Source organism: Bidens hawaiensis, unplaced genomic scaffold, assembly GCF_021521415.1.
Source record: "Bidens hawaiensis isolate Kalapana, Puna unplaced genomic scaffold, B.hawaiensis_p1.1 tig00008796_1, whole genome shotgun sequence".
Lineage (NCBI taxonomy): Eukaryota > Viridiplantae > Streptophyta > Magnoliopsida > Asterales > Asteraceae > Bidens > Bidens hawaiensis.
The window spans coordinates 837,781-854,580 of record NW_027491634.1 but is presented as its reverse complement, the minus strand read 5'-3'; the positions used below and the strand labels follow the sequence as shown (position 1 = coordinate 854,580).

At 42.1% G+C, this 16,800-nt stretch overlaps 1 protein-coding gene across 1 annotated transcript in view; it reads left to right on the top strand.

The window, feature by feature from the left end:
- Positions 1 to 529: 529 nt before the first annotated feature.
- LOC143529991 (uncharacterized) overlaps positions 530 to 16,800 on the top strand; it is a 29,782-nt gene continuing 13,511 nt past the window's right edge. The window contains exons 1-2 of the mRNA XM_077025645.1: positions 530 to 668; positions 1,354 to 1,573. Coding sequence (XP_076881760.1) covers positions 559 to 668; positions 1,354 to 1,573 — 330 coding nt within the window. The 5' untranslated portion in view covers positions 530 to 558. The remainder of the gene's footprint in view (positions 669 to 1,353; positions 1,574 to 16,800) is intronic.

Sequence of the window (16,800 nt, the reverse complement as noted above, 5' to 3'; positions counted from 1 at the left end):
TGCTCAACACTCGTTCAAAACATCCACTCTTTCTCCACTCGCTAGGGAAAGATAAAGGATAGATGACTGAAATCCCGCTTAGAGATCGCAAAAATCTAGTCTAATATATAATTCAGCTTTTCAAATGCTAATTTGTTAAAATATTTCTAACATTTTAGAGATTATAGATAAAAGAAAAAACGTAACTAAGGGATGCACGTTATGAAGAAAAATAAACGAATAGAAGAAATGATGAAAATGACAGGAGATACGGCCGGGGGCAAGATCGTCCACTTATGAAAATGTCAAGATACAGGGTATCCTAAAAAACACCAAATATGAAGACACAATAAAACAAAATGTCAACACTTTCACCATTTCTAGGAAGAATAATAATTCTAAATTTTGTAACTAACAACATTAACCACACACAACAAAACCATGATGTTCTCATCTGCACACATTGTCAATTCTTGGATTCCTTGTTTGAACCACTATATTAATGAGAAAACCCAAAATAAGTTCCTCAAAGCAAGAACACCTCAAATCAATCTCTTTTGTATCTCTTTCAGGTTGACTATGGGCTCGGAATGTGGAGTGTGTGAGCCATTGCGATATCCGGTTGCTCGTCGAGACAAGTTTGTGGTTGATTACTACCATGGTGTTGCTATTTCTGATCCCTATAGATGGTAACTTAACTTATTTATTTGATGTTTTATTTTTCATATACATTTCACAAGTTAAGAGCATTCCTATAATCATTTCATGCATTAGTTCATAACTCTGTTTATAATTTCTAGAATTTTAACCTTATATGAATTATTTTAAAATTTCGAGCTTCAAGTTTTTTTAATCATATTTTTAATAAAGGTTCTTTTTGGACCATATCCTAAGTGTACTTAAAAAAAACAGTCAAATCAATTTAAGTTAAAGAAGATGATCTACACCAGGAGCCGGTAATACATATGTGAAAGTAATTGTTGTTAAAAATTCGTCGGGAAACCCATCATGAGTAAAAGCATCAATGAATCACTGATCATTTTTACTTGCAGATCACCGGTGAATAATTTATCTACATATTATGTAGCAATTAGCATTGCCGGCTAATCACTGGATATTGACATCACCATTAGTGATTTGTCATTTTTCTCATAGTGTATCAAGTTGAAATGCATTGATCAAAAAGTAAATTACACCAATCGTCTATGTGGTTTGATCCACATTTTGACTCAATGACGTATACAAGAGCTTATGTTCTGAAAAATTATCTTTACTCTAAAAATATCAAGATCTTTTATTGGCCATACGGAAGCTAGGCTCGATCCACTCATGTTTTGAGTATCGTGTTTGTTAAAACGTTTGTTGGATTTATAGGCTGGAGGATCCTGACTCTGATGAGGTAAAGTGGTTTATGGAAAAGCAAATGAAAGTGACTGAGTCAGTGCTTTCGAACTACGATTCAAGGGAGAAACTTCGTGCTAGCATCACCGAGTCATTCGATTTTCCACGATATGGGTGTCCATTCCGGAGAGGGAATAAGTATTTCTATTTCCATAATCCAGGCCTATGCCCCCATCGAGTTCTCTACATGCAGGTAGGCAGGTTTCAATATTAGTTACATATTTGCTTAAAAATAATTGTTATTATCTCATATATATACTTTAATAATCATAGTAGTTACAAAAATTAAAATTCTCAATTTGGCATGGCTAATATAGGATTAATAGTATTTCGGCAATATTCTCTTTAATTTTTTGGAAGAAAAAAACTGTGTTCGAAATCATTTGAACAACTACCGAGTCAGATTTGAGATGTACGTTTTTTTAGGCTATACAAAAAAATGGGCCAATTGAATGACAACACCTTGAAGTTGTTGTCACATTGTTGGGCTTACAAAGCCCACCTTTAGCCCAAAGTCAGATTGCAAAAGGTGACTTACTTTTTTCTGGGCCCACTTCAGGGAATTCATTCAGATTTGCAATTTTCATATAGTTTTCTAAATGGTTTTCTAAAATAAAATAAAATAAATAAAATTTTCCCTTAACTTGGATTAACATTTTTGTTATTTATTCTAACTGTAATTAGATGAATAATATTATTGATATGATTGCAAGTGAAGAAGCGTGTATCGACTTACTTGTATACGATCAACGTTCCTCGGGTACGAGTGTGCTATATCACCGATGGTTTTCCGAGATACGAGTTCTTCCACCTACAAAACGAACAGCACCGTGAGCTTACCCCTCAGAAAGGGACAGAGGGGTCCTCTTTGGGGTAACCCTCCGGTGTGAGAATCATGTATTGTAGGAGAAGATAATCAGGATGTAAAAATGAGTAAAGGACTTAGAATATATTTTCTTGCCTCCTTTTGCACTGTTGAGGTGGTGTGGTATTTATAGTATTAGGGTTTCCAATGATTGGGCTCAGACCCAATTAGGGCCTTTTTGGCCTTCTCCTATTGCTTCGCGCCACGTGTACTTAGGACACCTGGTGCTTTTTCATTGATTATTCTCTGACCAAGGTATTTCACCTGATCCATGTGCCATCACGTGGTGGCACATGGGCTTTGCTGAGTTGTCCACCCTTCATTGGCAGCTGTCAACATCAGCACATTCTTTATTCCTTAAAAGATACATTCTGGAAGGTTGCCTGATGAGTACAATCATGGTTGTCCTTATCCTGATTTGGATTAGACTATTGTCTCATTTGTTGTGTGTCGCTTACGCGCGGCCTTTATGCGCCTATCCCGGTGATGCGCAAGGTCTTCTCTTTATTCTCACAGATGTTTCATGCGCTTGCACGTATATGATATGCGCCACGCGCAGATGTTTCATGCGCTTGCGCATAGGTTTTGGCTTTGTGTCTTCATGACATCCTGATTTCAAGTCTCTTGTCTATATCTTGTGGGTTGACCCGCCCCGCTCGATGTTAAGGCGGGTGCATACCCCTTCAAGCCCCCCCAGTCTAATGTGTGTCCTGTCTCGCGCGAGTGAGGTAAGATAGATATTAGACTTAATAGTTTGCTTTTTCAATATGGCTTGTTTTTTCTTTTTCTTTTCTTGTATGCGTGTTGCGCGAAATTTCATCCCTTTGGTTAAAACGAATCGTCAATGCACGTGGTTGGTTGGTGTTGACATGCATCAGAGATAGAGACGTTATGTGTCAGACCTTTCGTGTGCTCGAGGTGCTACAGTGGCCTTTCACGTCTCCTCATGCAGTGTCAGGAACACGTGTCGCGCTTATGTTGGCTTACGCCTGCGAGTGGGGGCGCGTGAGCGTAGATCTGATTATTACTTGTTTCTCTTTCTCTCCCCTTGGCCTATAAAACCAAACCTTTTGAACGGTTTTTTCTTCATCTCCACTGTCATTTTCAGAGCTTTTGCCTATCATTTACATTCCGATTAAGAGCTTTCGTCTTCGTCCCTGAATTCCGTGCTTAAAGTAACCATATTGTTCGATTCGCAATTGTATGTCTGATAACCCAGACACCACAATTTCCCCTAGTAAAGGCCGTGTAAAATCAGTGGTTATGTCTACTTTGAAGAAAACCGGCAAGGGTATTCGGGTTGCCGAGGCTTCGTCGGAGGAGGGGGGAAGAATAAAACGGCGAAAAGATGGGACGAGATCCCCTGCAAGTTGAAACAGCCTGAGCTTGATAGTCTCATTGCTTCTCAGGGTTTTCTCCCTGAGTATGGTTGTCTGCTCCCGGCAGCCGGGCAGACGGCGGCGGATCCTCCCGCCGGCTATATCTCTTTATATTCTCACTTTTTCACCCGCTGTAATCTTCGTCTTCCGATGACGAGGTTTATAGGTGCGCTCCTCCAATTTTACGGGATTCATATATCTCAAGTCCATCCCTGTGGATTAGTGCGCATGACTCATTTTGAGTTCATGTGCAAAGCTCAGCGCGAGGAGCCCACCCCTCGGCGCTTTCAATTTTTTTATAAGTCGAAAATTCAAGATTCTTGGTTCTCATTCACACCGCGCAGTCAGAAGGTTAAGTGCTGCACTGTTACCTTCAAAAGCCTTCATGACTGGGCTGAAAAATTCTTTTATATCAAGGCTGGTGTTATTCCCATTCGTATGACCATGCGCGCGATTACTTCCGCGCCCGCGGATGATGACGTTCTTAAGAATCCATCTGGCGCGTGGGTTAAAAAATTAACTGCTGAACCATCCCCCGCCAAGAATATTTGCGAGGAAGCGTTGGTGGGGGTTGGTATGAGCAAGAGGTGGACTGACAGCGAGACTGAGCCTGTCATTCATGTTGATGGCTCAGGTGGGTTGTTTGTTCATTGCATTAATTTTGCGCGAGTATAATTCGTTTTGCTGATATCACTTGTCTTGTTTTATGCAGAAAGCAAGGAATGCATCCACGCCGCCTATGACGAGCATACAGAAGGTGGCTCTGTCGCCCTAAACGCTGGGGAAGTTGCTTTCCCTGATCGCTTCGATGATATGTTCATCCCTGTCGACTTAGAATTTTGCTTTGACAGCGATGCGCCTGGTAAGCCCTTGTATTTGTGTTTAGGCCCTTAGAATACCAAATTTGGTTTTAACATTTCTGTTGCGCGTATTGTAGATGCGCTCGCTAATTATGGGTCGGAGCCTGTGGAAGAGGAAGGGGAGGAGGAAGAAGCTGAAGCGCAAAAACTCAAGCGCAAGGCTAAAGGCAAAACTGGCGCAGGGGCCAGTAAAAAACAGAAAAAAGATGATGCCTCTGTTGCCCAGAAACTTCCTCCTACTCAAGTGAAGGGACTTGAGAAAACCAAGGGTTTTACTTCCAAGTTTTCCTCGTCTTCTTTGTCTCAAGGTGTGGGCAATCCTCCAGTCCACACGATGTATGGTGCTGCCACCTCATCTCTGCGCGCGGCAGACAAGGGAAGCGGTGCTGCGCCTGCTGTTTCATCTTCTCCAACAGGTATACTTTGTTTATATGTTGTGGTTTTATGAGCGTGATTCTGATAGAGTTATTAATGAAGCTTTGTTCACTCAAATGTTTGTAGAGTCGGCAACGTTGGTGGCTCAACCTCAGGCGCAGCAAGGTGCCAAGGCTATGCCGAAAATTGTTTTGAAGTCCTCTGTTTTGCCCTCAAAAAAAGGGAAAATGGACTTCATGGCGATGCTTAATTTGCGGACTGCGGTGCGCCAAGGTATTTATTGCGCTTTGATTGTCTGATTTTTCCTTTAGTTCAAGTCATGAATCATTTCTCCTTGTTGGTTTTTTCATAGGAATTATAGCTTGCACACAAGCTGCTGGTGGCACTGCTAGCGCTGGCGCCGTTAGTTCTGCTCCTGCTCCAACAAGTACTGAATCTCCCCTCATTGGGATCACTAAGGAGCAGGAGACTATTTTTCGCGCTGCTCTAACAGCGTCAAGACCTCCCTCACCTCCTCCTGCGTGCAGCCCTTCTCGCGAGACTATTTTTGATTCTTCCAAGTCGCAGGAAAAGAGACCTGTTATAGAGGATGACGAGGAGGTTAATTTTGAAAATTCTGATGGTGGCTGCGTAAGCCCTATAGCGCCACGAGATTTCGTGGCGCTGCCTTTTTCTCATGGGGCAGGCAGGAGCTCATCAGCTGGCGCTAATCTTTCTGCCGGTTCTCCTCAGGTATAAGTTTATTTTGCTCCGCTGTGCAGACTTCCAAATTAGTGTTTAGATAACTAAAACGTTTCTTTGCGTTGCTTTGTGTTTGTAGGGAGCCGATCACATATATCGCCCGAGCTGGAGTATCACTGAAGAGAGCTCATTCCAATCCTTGGGCGTATGTGAAGACTTTTGGGCTTACTCTGTTCCTCCAGCTGAAAGGAGGTTTCAAGAGGACCGCGCTCGCGTGGATTTGCTTAATGACCACCTTTTTGCTGGGTCTGCGTTTTTTGCTGCCTCCCAAGAGCTTCGCAATGATTATATAAAGGTACATGATGCCCTTGTGGAGGCCAAGCAAGAGGCTAAGATTTCTGCTTGGAATCTTTCTGATGCCCGAGAGAAAGCTGAGAAACTCCAAGCAGAACTTAGCGAGAACCGGGCAAGTTCCAACGCTGCTTTTGTGAAGCGCGGGCTTGAGCTGCAAGCTGCGCGGGAGAAATTGCAAGTGGCAGAGGCAGATGCGGCCAAGTACGCGCGTCAAGCGCGTGACCTGGAGTTGGCAGTGGAGGCGCGTGACCAAACTATTGCGCAGGTTAATACTGAAAAATCTTTATTGGAGACTGAGGTTGCGCGCCTGAAGAAAGAGCTCGATGCTGCGCGAGCGGAAAAGAATGAAGCCTTGGCGGCAGCAGCGTCTGACAAAGAAGAGCTAGAACAAGTCAATGAAACTGTTAAGTTATTAAACTCTCAAATCCCTGCTCTTGAAACGTCTGTTTCTTCCCTCGCGCAGGACCGTCAATGGCTGATTTCACAAGGTGTGACTCGTTGCGCTTATGCCATGAAATACTCAGACGAGTTTCAGACCCTTGTGATGGACTGTAATGCAGCGTTGCGCTTGGTGGGTCGGGCTGAGGGGTTTAAGGATGGTTATGAATGGCATGCTAAAGAAGAATCCATCCGACTACCCTTATCAGCTCGACGCTGTCTGCGCTGACATGGCTGAGGTGGGGGAGAAGTACTTGAATACTCCAATTCCCATCCTTGAGCAGGTATTTTAACCTTAATGAGTTTACTTGACTTATTTTCATAATCTTTGGTACTTATACTGTTCCTTGTGACTTGCAGATAGCCGCGCTTGCTGACCAGCCCGATCTTGGCGCTTTAAAGAAATTACTTGATGAATGTAAAGGGACTGGTGGCAATGATGATGGCGCGGGCAACGCTATCTCTGCCAGCGGCTCTGGCGTGGCCAAAGGACCTACTCCTGACGCTATCATGACAGAAGACGACTATATTCAAGACGAACAGCTTGATTATGGTAAGTTTGGAGATGACGAGGAGCGGGTTGTGCCAGATGCTGAGGGAGGAAATAATGATGAGGAGGATGAAGAGGCTGATATTAACATAGAGACTTGAAAAGCCCTTCTTGTTTTTTTTTTTTTTTTGTGTTTGTAGTTTTTACCTCATCATTTGTAAATTTGTAAACTTCTATGTTTCGGAATGAAATTTTGTTTTTCCCTTATTCGCATCTTGCGCATTCCCAATTCATCTATTTATATTGCATGTGTGTGCTTGTTGAATATAAGGTATGCTTACACATTGAAACTTGAACAAGGTTGTAAGGAAATTATTTTTACTTAATCCTTAACAGTTGTCATATTTCAAGTTTTTTTTTTTGCGATATTCTGAATATGCTGATACGTGCCTTGGCATTTCATTATTCCTCTTTTTCGCGACGTTATCGTGCATTTATTATAAGGAATTATGAATGAGTTTTTTAGCCTTTACGTGTCAGTATGTGTTACTCTGCTTATATCCATTATAATCCCATGCGCGGCCCCGACCTGAGACCTTAACAACTATGCTTTGGCATGTGCTTTGCCTTAGTTGTGCTTAGGTATTTTTATGGTCCAGCTGCACAATACGTAGGATGGATGCTATGAGTAATTTGAGCTAAGGCTCATATTATTGGGCTAAGGCCCTGACGTTTTAGAGTTAAAACTCGTTAACGCGTCTGAGCTTGAAGCTCGCGCATGTATGTTTTACTTCGTTTTATTTTTAGTTTGATGTCAATACAATGTTGTCATATTGCTCAAAATTAATAAAGGGAAGTGTGAAACATGTATGCAAAAGGTAATATAACGCATATAGAGTGTATCATTATTCATAATGGCTTAAAAAGCCTTGATTACAAACTTGACAACTTTTACATGAAACATTTTCTAAGTTGTGCTGCGTTCCATGTGCGCGGGATCTTCTTTCCATTTAAATCTTTTAAAGCGTATGCGCCTTTTCCCAATTCTTCCGAGACTTGATAAGGTCCCTCCCAGTTGAGAGACATCTTTCCCGGGGGTATTGCGCGACTAGCTTCATTGTTCCGAAGGACAAAATCATTCTTCTTGAAGTGGCATTCTTTCACGCGCTGATTGTAGTATTTTTCTAGCTTTTTCTTGTATTTGGCTTCACTGATGATAGCCGCCTCTCTGCGTCCCTCAAGCAAATTGAGATCCAACCTCCTTTCTTGCTCGTTATCCGTCTTACTCATCATGAGCACTCTATAGGATGGGCATCCAATCTCTGCTGAAATCATAGCCTCCGTTCCATAGGTTAGGCTGAACGGGGACTCGCCATTGCTGGTTTTGCTTAATGTCCTGTGCGCCCACAGGACATTAGGTAACTCCTCGACCCATGCATGGGACTCTCCCTCCAACCTTTTCTTCAGCCCATTCAGCAAGCTTTGGTTCGCGCGTTCCACTTGACCATTCCCTTGAGGGTGGTATACTGAAGTGAAGACCTGATTGATGTGCAATTCCTTGAACCAACTGGATATCTTCCTGTCAGTGAATTGTTTGCCATTGTCGCTCACGATTTCCATGGGCAGGCCAAAACGGCATACGATGTGGCTCCAAATAAATTGCTTCATTGCCTCGGCTGTAATTTTTGCCAGTGGCTTGAATTCAACCCATTTTGTGAAATAGTCTACTGCCACTACCAAAAACTTTACTCGCCCTGGCGCTTGTGGTAAGGGACCCACAATATCGATTGCCCACTTGTGGAAAGGCCATGCAGAGGTCACCGGAATCAAGTTGTTCTTTGGCCGCATGGTATTTGGCGCATAGCTCTGACACGCTTTGCATTTTTGGATCTCTTTTAACACGTCCAAGTACATGCCTGGCCAATAGTAACCTGTGTTCATTGCCTTGGCGACCACCATGCGCGAGCCAGCATGTATTCCACAGATTCCTTCGTGTATCTCTCTGATCACATAGCTTGCTTCCTCAGCGTCTAGGCATTTCATGAGTGGTCCAAGATAAGAGCGTCGATATAACGTACCATCGAGCATTTCTTAGTTCTGCGACTTGTGTCTTATCTTCCTCGCCTGTGCGCGATCGTCTGGTACCTTTCCCTCCTTCAAGAATTCCATTATTGGAGTTATCCATGATGAAGGTGTTGTATGAATTACAAGAACAGACTTCGCTCCCACTGACGGGTTGCTCATTACTTCCACCCTGACATCTTTGCCAAAATGATCGAAGCTGGTTGATGCCATCTTGCTTAGCGCGTCGGCAGACTTATTTTCACTGCGCGGAATGTGTATGATTATGAAAAAGTCAAATTGTTCGGTGAGTTTCTTCGCCCGCTCTAGATACAGAGGCATGGTGTTCTCCTTGGCATCATAAAGGCCATTGACTTGTGCTGCTACCAGGTATGAATCTACATGAGCCTCTAGCTTTTTAACTCCGAACTTGTGCGCGATGCGCAAACCAGCCAGCAGGGCTTCATACTCAGCTTCATTGTTGGTGCTCTTGAAATCCAACCTGATTGCGTAAGTATACTCATGATTTTCTGGATCCACCAGTTTGAGGCCTGCGCCGGACCCTTCGTTGTTTGAAGCTCCATCAGTGAATAATCTCCAAACGTGTTGGTACATGATGTCAGTAGTTCAGTGTCTAGTATCTGTAATCGAGTCGTTTGGATTTGTGTTTGTATGTAAGCGAAGTTAGCTCACAAGTTCGCTGATACAGGCGAACTTGTAAACTAAGCGAAGTTAGTGACAACTTCGCCTGAACATGCCAGGCGAAGTTGTCGTGTTATATATTGATTAGGTTACGGCTTAATCAATAACATTAGGAGGGATTCAATCCGTGTATTCAGTTTACGTGTAACGAGTCCAGTATTAGTGATACATATCACGTGTTTAAGGTTGCAATATAACGAGTATTTGTTTATTGTAACGTGTGTTTAATCGTATCGTCTTCTACACTCGTAACGTCTTACGTAGGGATTCCGCACCTACGTAAAACGAGATATCTCGTGTAGATCCGGCTGGGAACCTACAATTGGTATCAGAGCTGCTGCTCGATTGTGTGGTTCGGGATTATCACGCGGGTGTAGAAATCGTTCCGTTCGACTATTCGCGGGACGAGTTTTCTGAGTTTTTGTGTTATACTCACCTCATACAATCATAAACAACCCATAACACCTTCACAAACCTCGTAAAATCCAGAAATCTAACCTGCATATTCATCGTGTTCATCAGGCGAAGTTGCCGTCACTGTTCGTAGGGTTTCAGCGAAGATATAAGGTTAAGCGAAGTTATCCACAACTTCGCCTACCTTCTCAAGTTCGCCTATATCAGCGAAGTTACCCACAACTTCGCCTACTTCACAAGTTCGCTTACCTTAAGCGAAGTTATCTACAACTTCGCCAAATCAAGCGAATTTAAAAAGAAAGCGAAGTTCAGAATCAGCGAAGTTCAGACTTAAGCGAAGTTATCCACAACTTCGCCTACAGTACTGTTAAAAATAAAATTTTCATTTTTCGGGTTTCTGTGTGTTTCGTGAAAGATGTCTTCAATCAACATTACGGAACTAGTTAAGATGGAAGTGGAAGTGGAAGCGGGTTCGGCTACAAAGGCACCGGAGATGCTTAATAAAACCGATTATGTAGCGTGGAAAGATCGTTTTGAACAATATGTCAAGTACCAAGATGCTAAGATGTGGGTATGCATACAAGATGGTTACATTCCACCTACTGCTGAGTATGAGGGTCGTGATCAGATAAAGAAATACAAAGAGATGGAAGAAGAAGAGAAGAAAATGTATGAGGCTGAAAGCAAAGCTCATGCTGCGATTACTATGGCTCTTCCACAAGAGATTCTACACACCTTCAGAAAGTATAAGACTGCTAGAGAGCTTTGGGAAGCTCTTGAAAACCGTTTTGAGGGTAATGTGGGAATTCGTGCTTCAAAGATTAAACTACTTAAAACCCAATTCTCGGTCTTCAAGTACTTGAAGAATGAATCACTTGATGATATCATCACTAGATATTATCATCTGATGACCGAACTCAACAATTATTCAATTGCTTACAAAGAAGATGAAATTGTTGAAAAGCTTCTTGATGCTCTCCCACCGAAATGGGAGATGTACACTGTGTTGATGAGAGAAGACAAAGACTTTGCTGACTATGACCTGGAAACAGCAGTTAACAAGCTACGAACTTTTGAACTAAACATGGTTCGAAAAGAGACACTTACTGATCAGGTTCAAGATCCAGGAATGTATGGTGTAAAGGTTAATACAAGTTCAAGTTCGAAGTCTGATTCGTCTGCTTACTACTCAAAGGGAGAGTCGGGCGCTAACTCAACACATGAAGGTCATGTATCTCTCAACATGAATGGTGATGTATGCTTTGTAGCTGGAGGATCAAATGCTTCTAACCCTCAAGCAACCAAGAGTAGTTTTACCCCAAGTGTTTCGAACAACAACTACTCAAGGATGCCCATGAGTGTTAAATCTGCTGAACAGCTGTTTGCTCTCTATGCATCCTTTATTGCTTCGTATGAAAATTACATTCAGGGTAAGATTGTTGATCCAGCAATATTGGAGGAAGACTATGATCAGATCGATGCTGATGATCTGGAAGAGATGGATCTGCAATGGCAGATGGCGATGATTGTGAGAAGGGTTAAGAGGTTTATGAAGAAGACAGGAAGGAAGTTTGTTGGTGAGAGACCGGGTTTTGACAAGTCAAAGGTGCGCTGTTACAACTGTCAACAGAATGGCCACTTTACGAAGGAGTGCACGAATGAGAGAGTTGAACGTAGTCAGAACAGGTCGACACACCAGAATGGGGGTGGTAATGATAATAGAGCCATGATTTCCAGACAGAATGGGGAATATAACTGGAATCTGCATGTTGAAGAAGTGTTCGAACAGGCCAATATGGCGAACATCGAAACTGCAGATACTGAGGAAGTGACTGGCGAAAGTGAAGCTTACATGGCAGAGGCTCAAAATGAAGCTTGTATGGCAGATGTGAAAGATCAGCTCACGGAGGTAAGTACTAAACTCCCTTGCACTAAGTGTGAAAATCTGTCTGAACAATTGACAACTATAACTGATCAGTATGTTAGTTTGGATGCTCAATTTAAAACCTTAAAAGAAGAACATCATTTCACTAAAGCTAGAGAAAATAGTTATAAAGTAAAAATAAAAGCTAGTGAAAAAGATATTAGAAGTCTTAAAGCAAATCTAGCTGAAAAAATTGAAGTAATTGATCTGAGCTATGAAGTGTTAGAAGAAAAAACCAAACTAATAGCTGAAAGGGATAAACAGATAGCTGATCACCAGGTGAGAGTGGTGGAACTTAACAGGAAACTTGAGAAATTTAGAAATTCCACCGCTATACTTGATCACCTCATTAGTGATCAAGGTTCCCCAGTTAAAAGGGGAGGAATTGGATATCATGAAGTTCCGCCACCGTACAATCATAATTACACTGATGATCCTAGTAATCAGAAATCTGTTGATGTTGATTATAGTCAGACAGTTCCGGTTAAGGTAACTAGTAAAGAACCAGAAGTTAGTAAAGGCGAAACAAGTAAGCCTGTTTCGAGTGTTAAAATTTCTGCTCCTAGTCCTGTCTCATCAAACTCGGACAAGTCATCAGAGTCGAGTGAGACAAAAGAAAAGGCAGTATTACCAAAAAGTGGAGAGAAAAATAAAACAACTGGAAATAAATCTCCACTAAACCCGTATGTTCCACCATATGTGAGACAAACGGGCAGTAATGCAGCCTCATCATCTAAAACAACTGTTGAAAAGAAAGTTGAACACAGGAGTTGTTTTAGATGTAATCAATTAGGACACCTAATTGCTGATTGCCCTCTGAAGCGGAGATTCAGAGGTGTGAGACCTTCAAAAACTGAGAATAGAACTAATCACTATAATGGTAAAAATGAAAACTCTTCAAAGTTCAGAAATTGGACTAATCCAGGTTTTCAAAGAAATCAACCTCAGTTTTTCCCCGTTAACAACCAAATCATGAGAAATAATTCATTTAATTCTAGAAGGTTTGGATGGCCTCATAGTCAATCTCCAAGAAGGTATCCTTTTAGGACTTACAGAAATTATTCTGATACTAACTTTGGACAGCCAAGGTACGGGATGTATCGACCCAAGACCAATAGGTCTTGGGTCCCCAGATTTTAATCATCTGCTTTAATCGTGCAGGAACAGTTGAACAGGGCTGCAAACAATCAATGGGTTGTGGATAGCGGCTGTTCCCGGCACATGACGGGTAACAAGAATTTGTTACACGATTGGAAACCTGTTCAGGGAGGAAGAGTGAGTTTCGCTGGAGAGAGCGGTGGAAGGATTACAGGAATTGGGACGGTGACTAACGGAAAGATGACGTTAGAGAAAGTAAATTTTGTTGAAGAACTGAAGCACAATCTGCTGAGTGTTTCGCAGATTTGTGACAAAGACTACACCGTGCATTTCACCAAGAATGAAGCGATCGTGCTATATCCTGGTTTCAAGATACCAGAGGATTGGATTGTTATGAAGGCTCCAAGAGAAAAGAATACGTATATAATGGACATGAGGTCAACTGAGATGACCACAGAAGAATCGTGTCTTCTGTCGAAAGCAACTGAATCGGAGTCCGAATTATGGCATAGGAGAATGGGGCATATTCATCTTCGAAAAATGAACTACCTTGTCAAGAATGGGCTTGTGCTGGGTGTTCCCTTGAAGAATTTCAACTTTGAAGACCAATGCTTATCATGCAAAAAGGGAAAGCAACACAAGAAATCCCATCGCACCAAGAAGGTTAACTCAATTGTCAGTACCCTAGACTTACTTCACATGGATCTCTTTGGTCCCGTGAATGCAAAAAGCCTAGGAGGAACATCTTACTGCTTGGTGATCACTGATGATTTCTCTCGATACTCTTGGGTATATTTCCTGAAGTCAAAGGATGAAACGGTTCAGATGGTGATAAATTTGATTACCAAAGTTGAGAACATTATGGGAAAAAGAGTTCAATACATCAGGAGTGACAATGGGACTGAGTTCAAGAACTATCAGATGGAGCTCTTCTGCTTACAGAAAGGAATCGAACACCAGTACAGCGCTCCGTATACTCCGCAACAAAATGGAGTGGCTGAGAGGAAGAACAGAACGTTAATTGAAGGAGCCAGAACCATGCTGGCTGATTCGAAACTTCCTGTGGTGTTCTGGGCTGAAGCTGTTGCAACAGCCTGTTATATCCTTAATCGAGTGTTAACCGTTAAAAGATTAAATAAAACATGTTATGAACTTATGCATGGGAGAAAGCCCAACTTGAGTGGTCTTGAACCATTCGGGTCCCCGTGTTCGATATTAAAGACAAATTCTAAATTTGGTGAAGTAGCCGACGAAGGAATTTTAGTCGGATATGTTGTTGGGACTCCCAACAGACGTGTCTTTAATACATCGACCAGCAAGGTTGAGGTGGTGTGTAACACTGATATCACAAGTTACAAATCACCAAAACCAAGTACGGGACCCGCTGGGGTTTTCGACTATGATAGACTTTTCAAATCTTTTAACATACCTTACTTGGATTGTGCAGAAGTAGATGAAAGAATTGCTTCGAAGATGATTTTTGATGAGGAAGACAATTATGTGCAACGACCGAAGTATGATGAATGTCATCCTTCCTCGTCAAAAGCTGTCGATACCCCTGCTGCCTCTACTGAAGAAGAATTTTTCAATCCGTTTCACTCTCAACAACAATCACCCACTGATGAGCTACCTTCGAACCTGGAAGACAATCTAGATGTCAGTGCGGTTCCGACTACGAGAGTTCACAAAAATCACCCATTGGAGAATGTGATAGGTGATCTGTCCGACGGTGTACAAACAAGACAAAGCTTGAATGAGCACACATGTGTTTATACAAGCATTAAAGATTCAGGCATAATCAACGAGTGCTTGTACACCTGCTTCATCAGCCAGATTGAACCAAAGAACTATCAAATGGCTCTCAAGGACAACTCGTGGGTCGAAGCCATGCAAGAAGAATTAGCCCAGTTTAAGAAGATGGAGGTATGGAACTTGGTTGCAAAACCAAAGAATGTGCATGCGATTGGCACAAAATGGGTCTTCAAATGCGAGAGAGATGAGAAAGGGATTATTATCAGGAACAAGGTGAGGCTAGTTGTAAAAGGCTTTAATCAGCAAGAGGGGATCGATTATAATGAGGTGTTTGTTCCTGTCGCGAGATTGGAAGCCATTCGTTTGTTTTTGGCATTTGCTGCACATAAGGAGATGAAGGTATTTCAGTTGGATGTGAAGAGTGCGTTCCTAAGCTGTATAGTCGATGAGGTTGTGTACGTTGAGCAACCTCCGGGTTTTCCTGACCCAGACTTGTAAGGCCCCGTTACCGGTAGCCCTACTTTCGTGTTGGATTTACTCATAAAGACTGTTCTAAATATCAGAGTTAAGTAAAACATTTACGCGGAAAATAAAACTTTCATAAAACTTTACATAATTCATAACTTGTCTCAAAACATCATTTGTCTTTCAACATTAAAGCATTAAATTAAAACATCATAAGTCTTCAGATGCCAGATTCTTGTTCAGTGCCATGTGTCTCCTCAAGCGAGCTGCCTCATCCTACTCACCTGCGTGCATACTAAAAGTCAGCTACGCTGAGTGAGTTCTAGATAATCACATAATCATACCATTCACATAACATTATATTCTTTCATTCATACTTTTATACTTTCATACTTTCTTACATTCATACTTTCTTACTTTCATACTTTCTTACTTTCTTTTGTATTATCTTACTTTCATATCTTATGTTATAAAGAGCATTACGCCCTACATTCCTCGAGTATTATTAGGGCTCGGTACCCTCTTTCCTCGAGTATTATTAGGGCTCGGTACCCTCTTTCCTCGAGTATTATTAGGGCTCGGTACCCTCTTTCCTCGAGTATTATTAGGGCTCGGTACCCTTCTTCCTCGAATATTAGTATGGTTCGGTTCCCTAGTTCTCGAATATTAGTAGGGTTCGATTCCTTCTTCGTTACCATACAACCATACATCATACCTCGAGTATTATTAGGGCTCGGTACCCTTTTCGTAACCATACAACCATACATTATCATTTCTTTCTTCTATTATCTCTATCATGTTCATACACATAAACATACATAACATACTTACCTTATACATAGCGTTACAACCTGACAGTACGTGCAATATCCGAAGATCGTTCACGTACCATCAAGCAATCATTCATACATTTCACATTATCCACATAAGGCATACACTTATCTCTTAGGATAAGTGTATTAACAAACATATTGAGTATGCACACAGCCCCGAAAACGTAACACATAAATGGGGCTAGAAACTCACCTGAACACGGTTACGTTCTCCGTTGATCGTAATCCCTTTCTTCAGTTGTGCACGGCTGACTGTATAACAAGTATACATATCAATTTAACTATCACTACTTATAACATCTTTCTAGTCTTAATTACTACCCACAACGAACGGGGGTCCGGGGGCAGCGCCCCTGGCAGCGGGGTCTAGGGGCGGCAGCCCCTAGCAGGGTCCAAGGGGCAGAGCCCCTGGCTGGGGTCGAGCTGCCAGGTCAGCATGGAAAAATTTTATTTCCAATAACTGTCTTAACACATTTTCCATTAGGTTTTTAATTTATTTTCTAAACGAACTTCACTTTAGGCGAAGTTAAACCTCGGGCGAACTTGGCTTCAGGCGAAGTTAAACCTTAGGCGAACTTGGCTTCAGGCGAAGTTAAACCTTAGGCGAACTTGGCTTCAGGCGAAGTTAAACCTTAGGCGAACTTGGCTTCAGGCGAAGTTATCCTTAGGCGAACTTGGCCGTAGGCGAAGTTATCCTTAGGCGAAGTTACGCATGAAGGCGAAGTTACG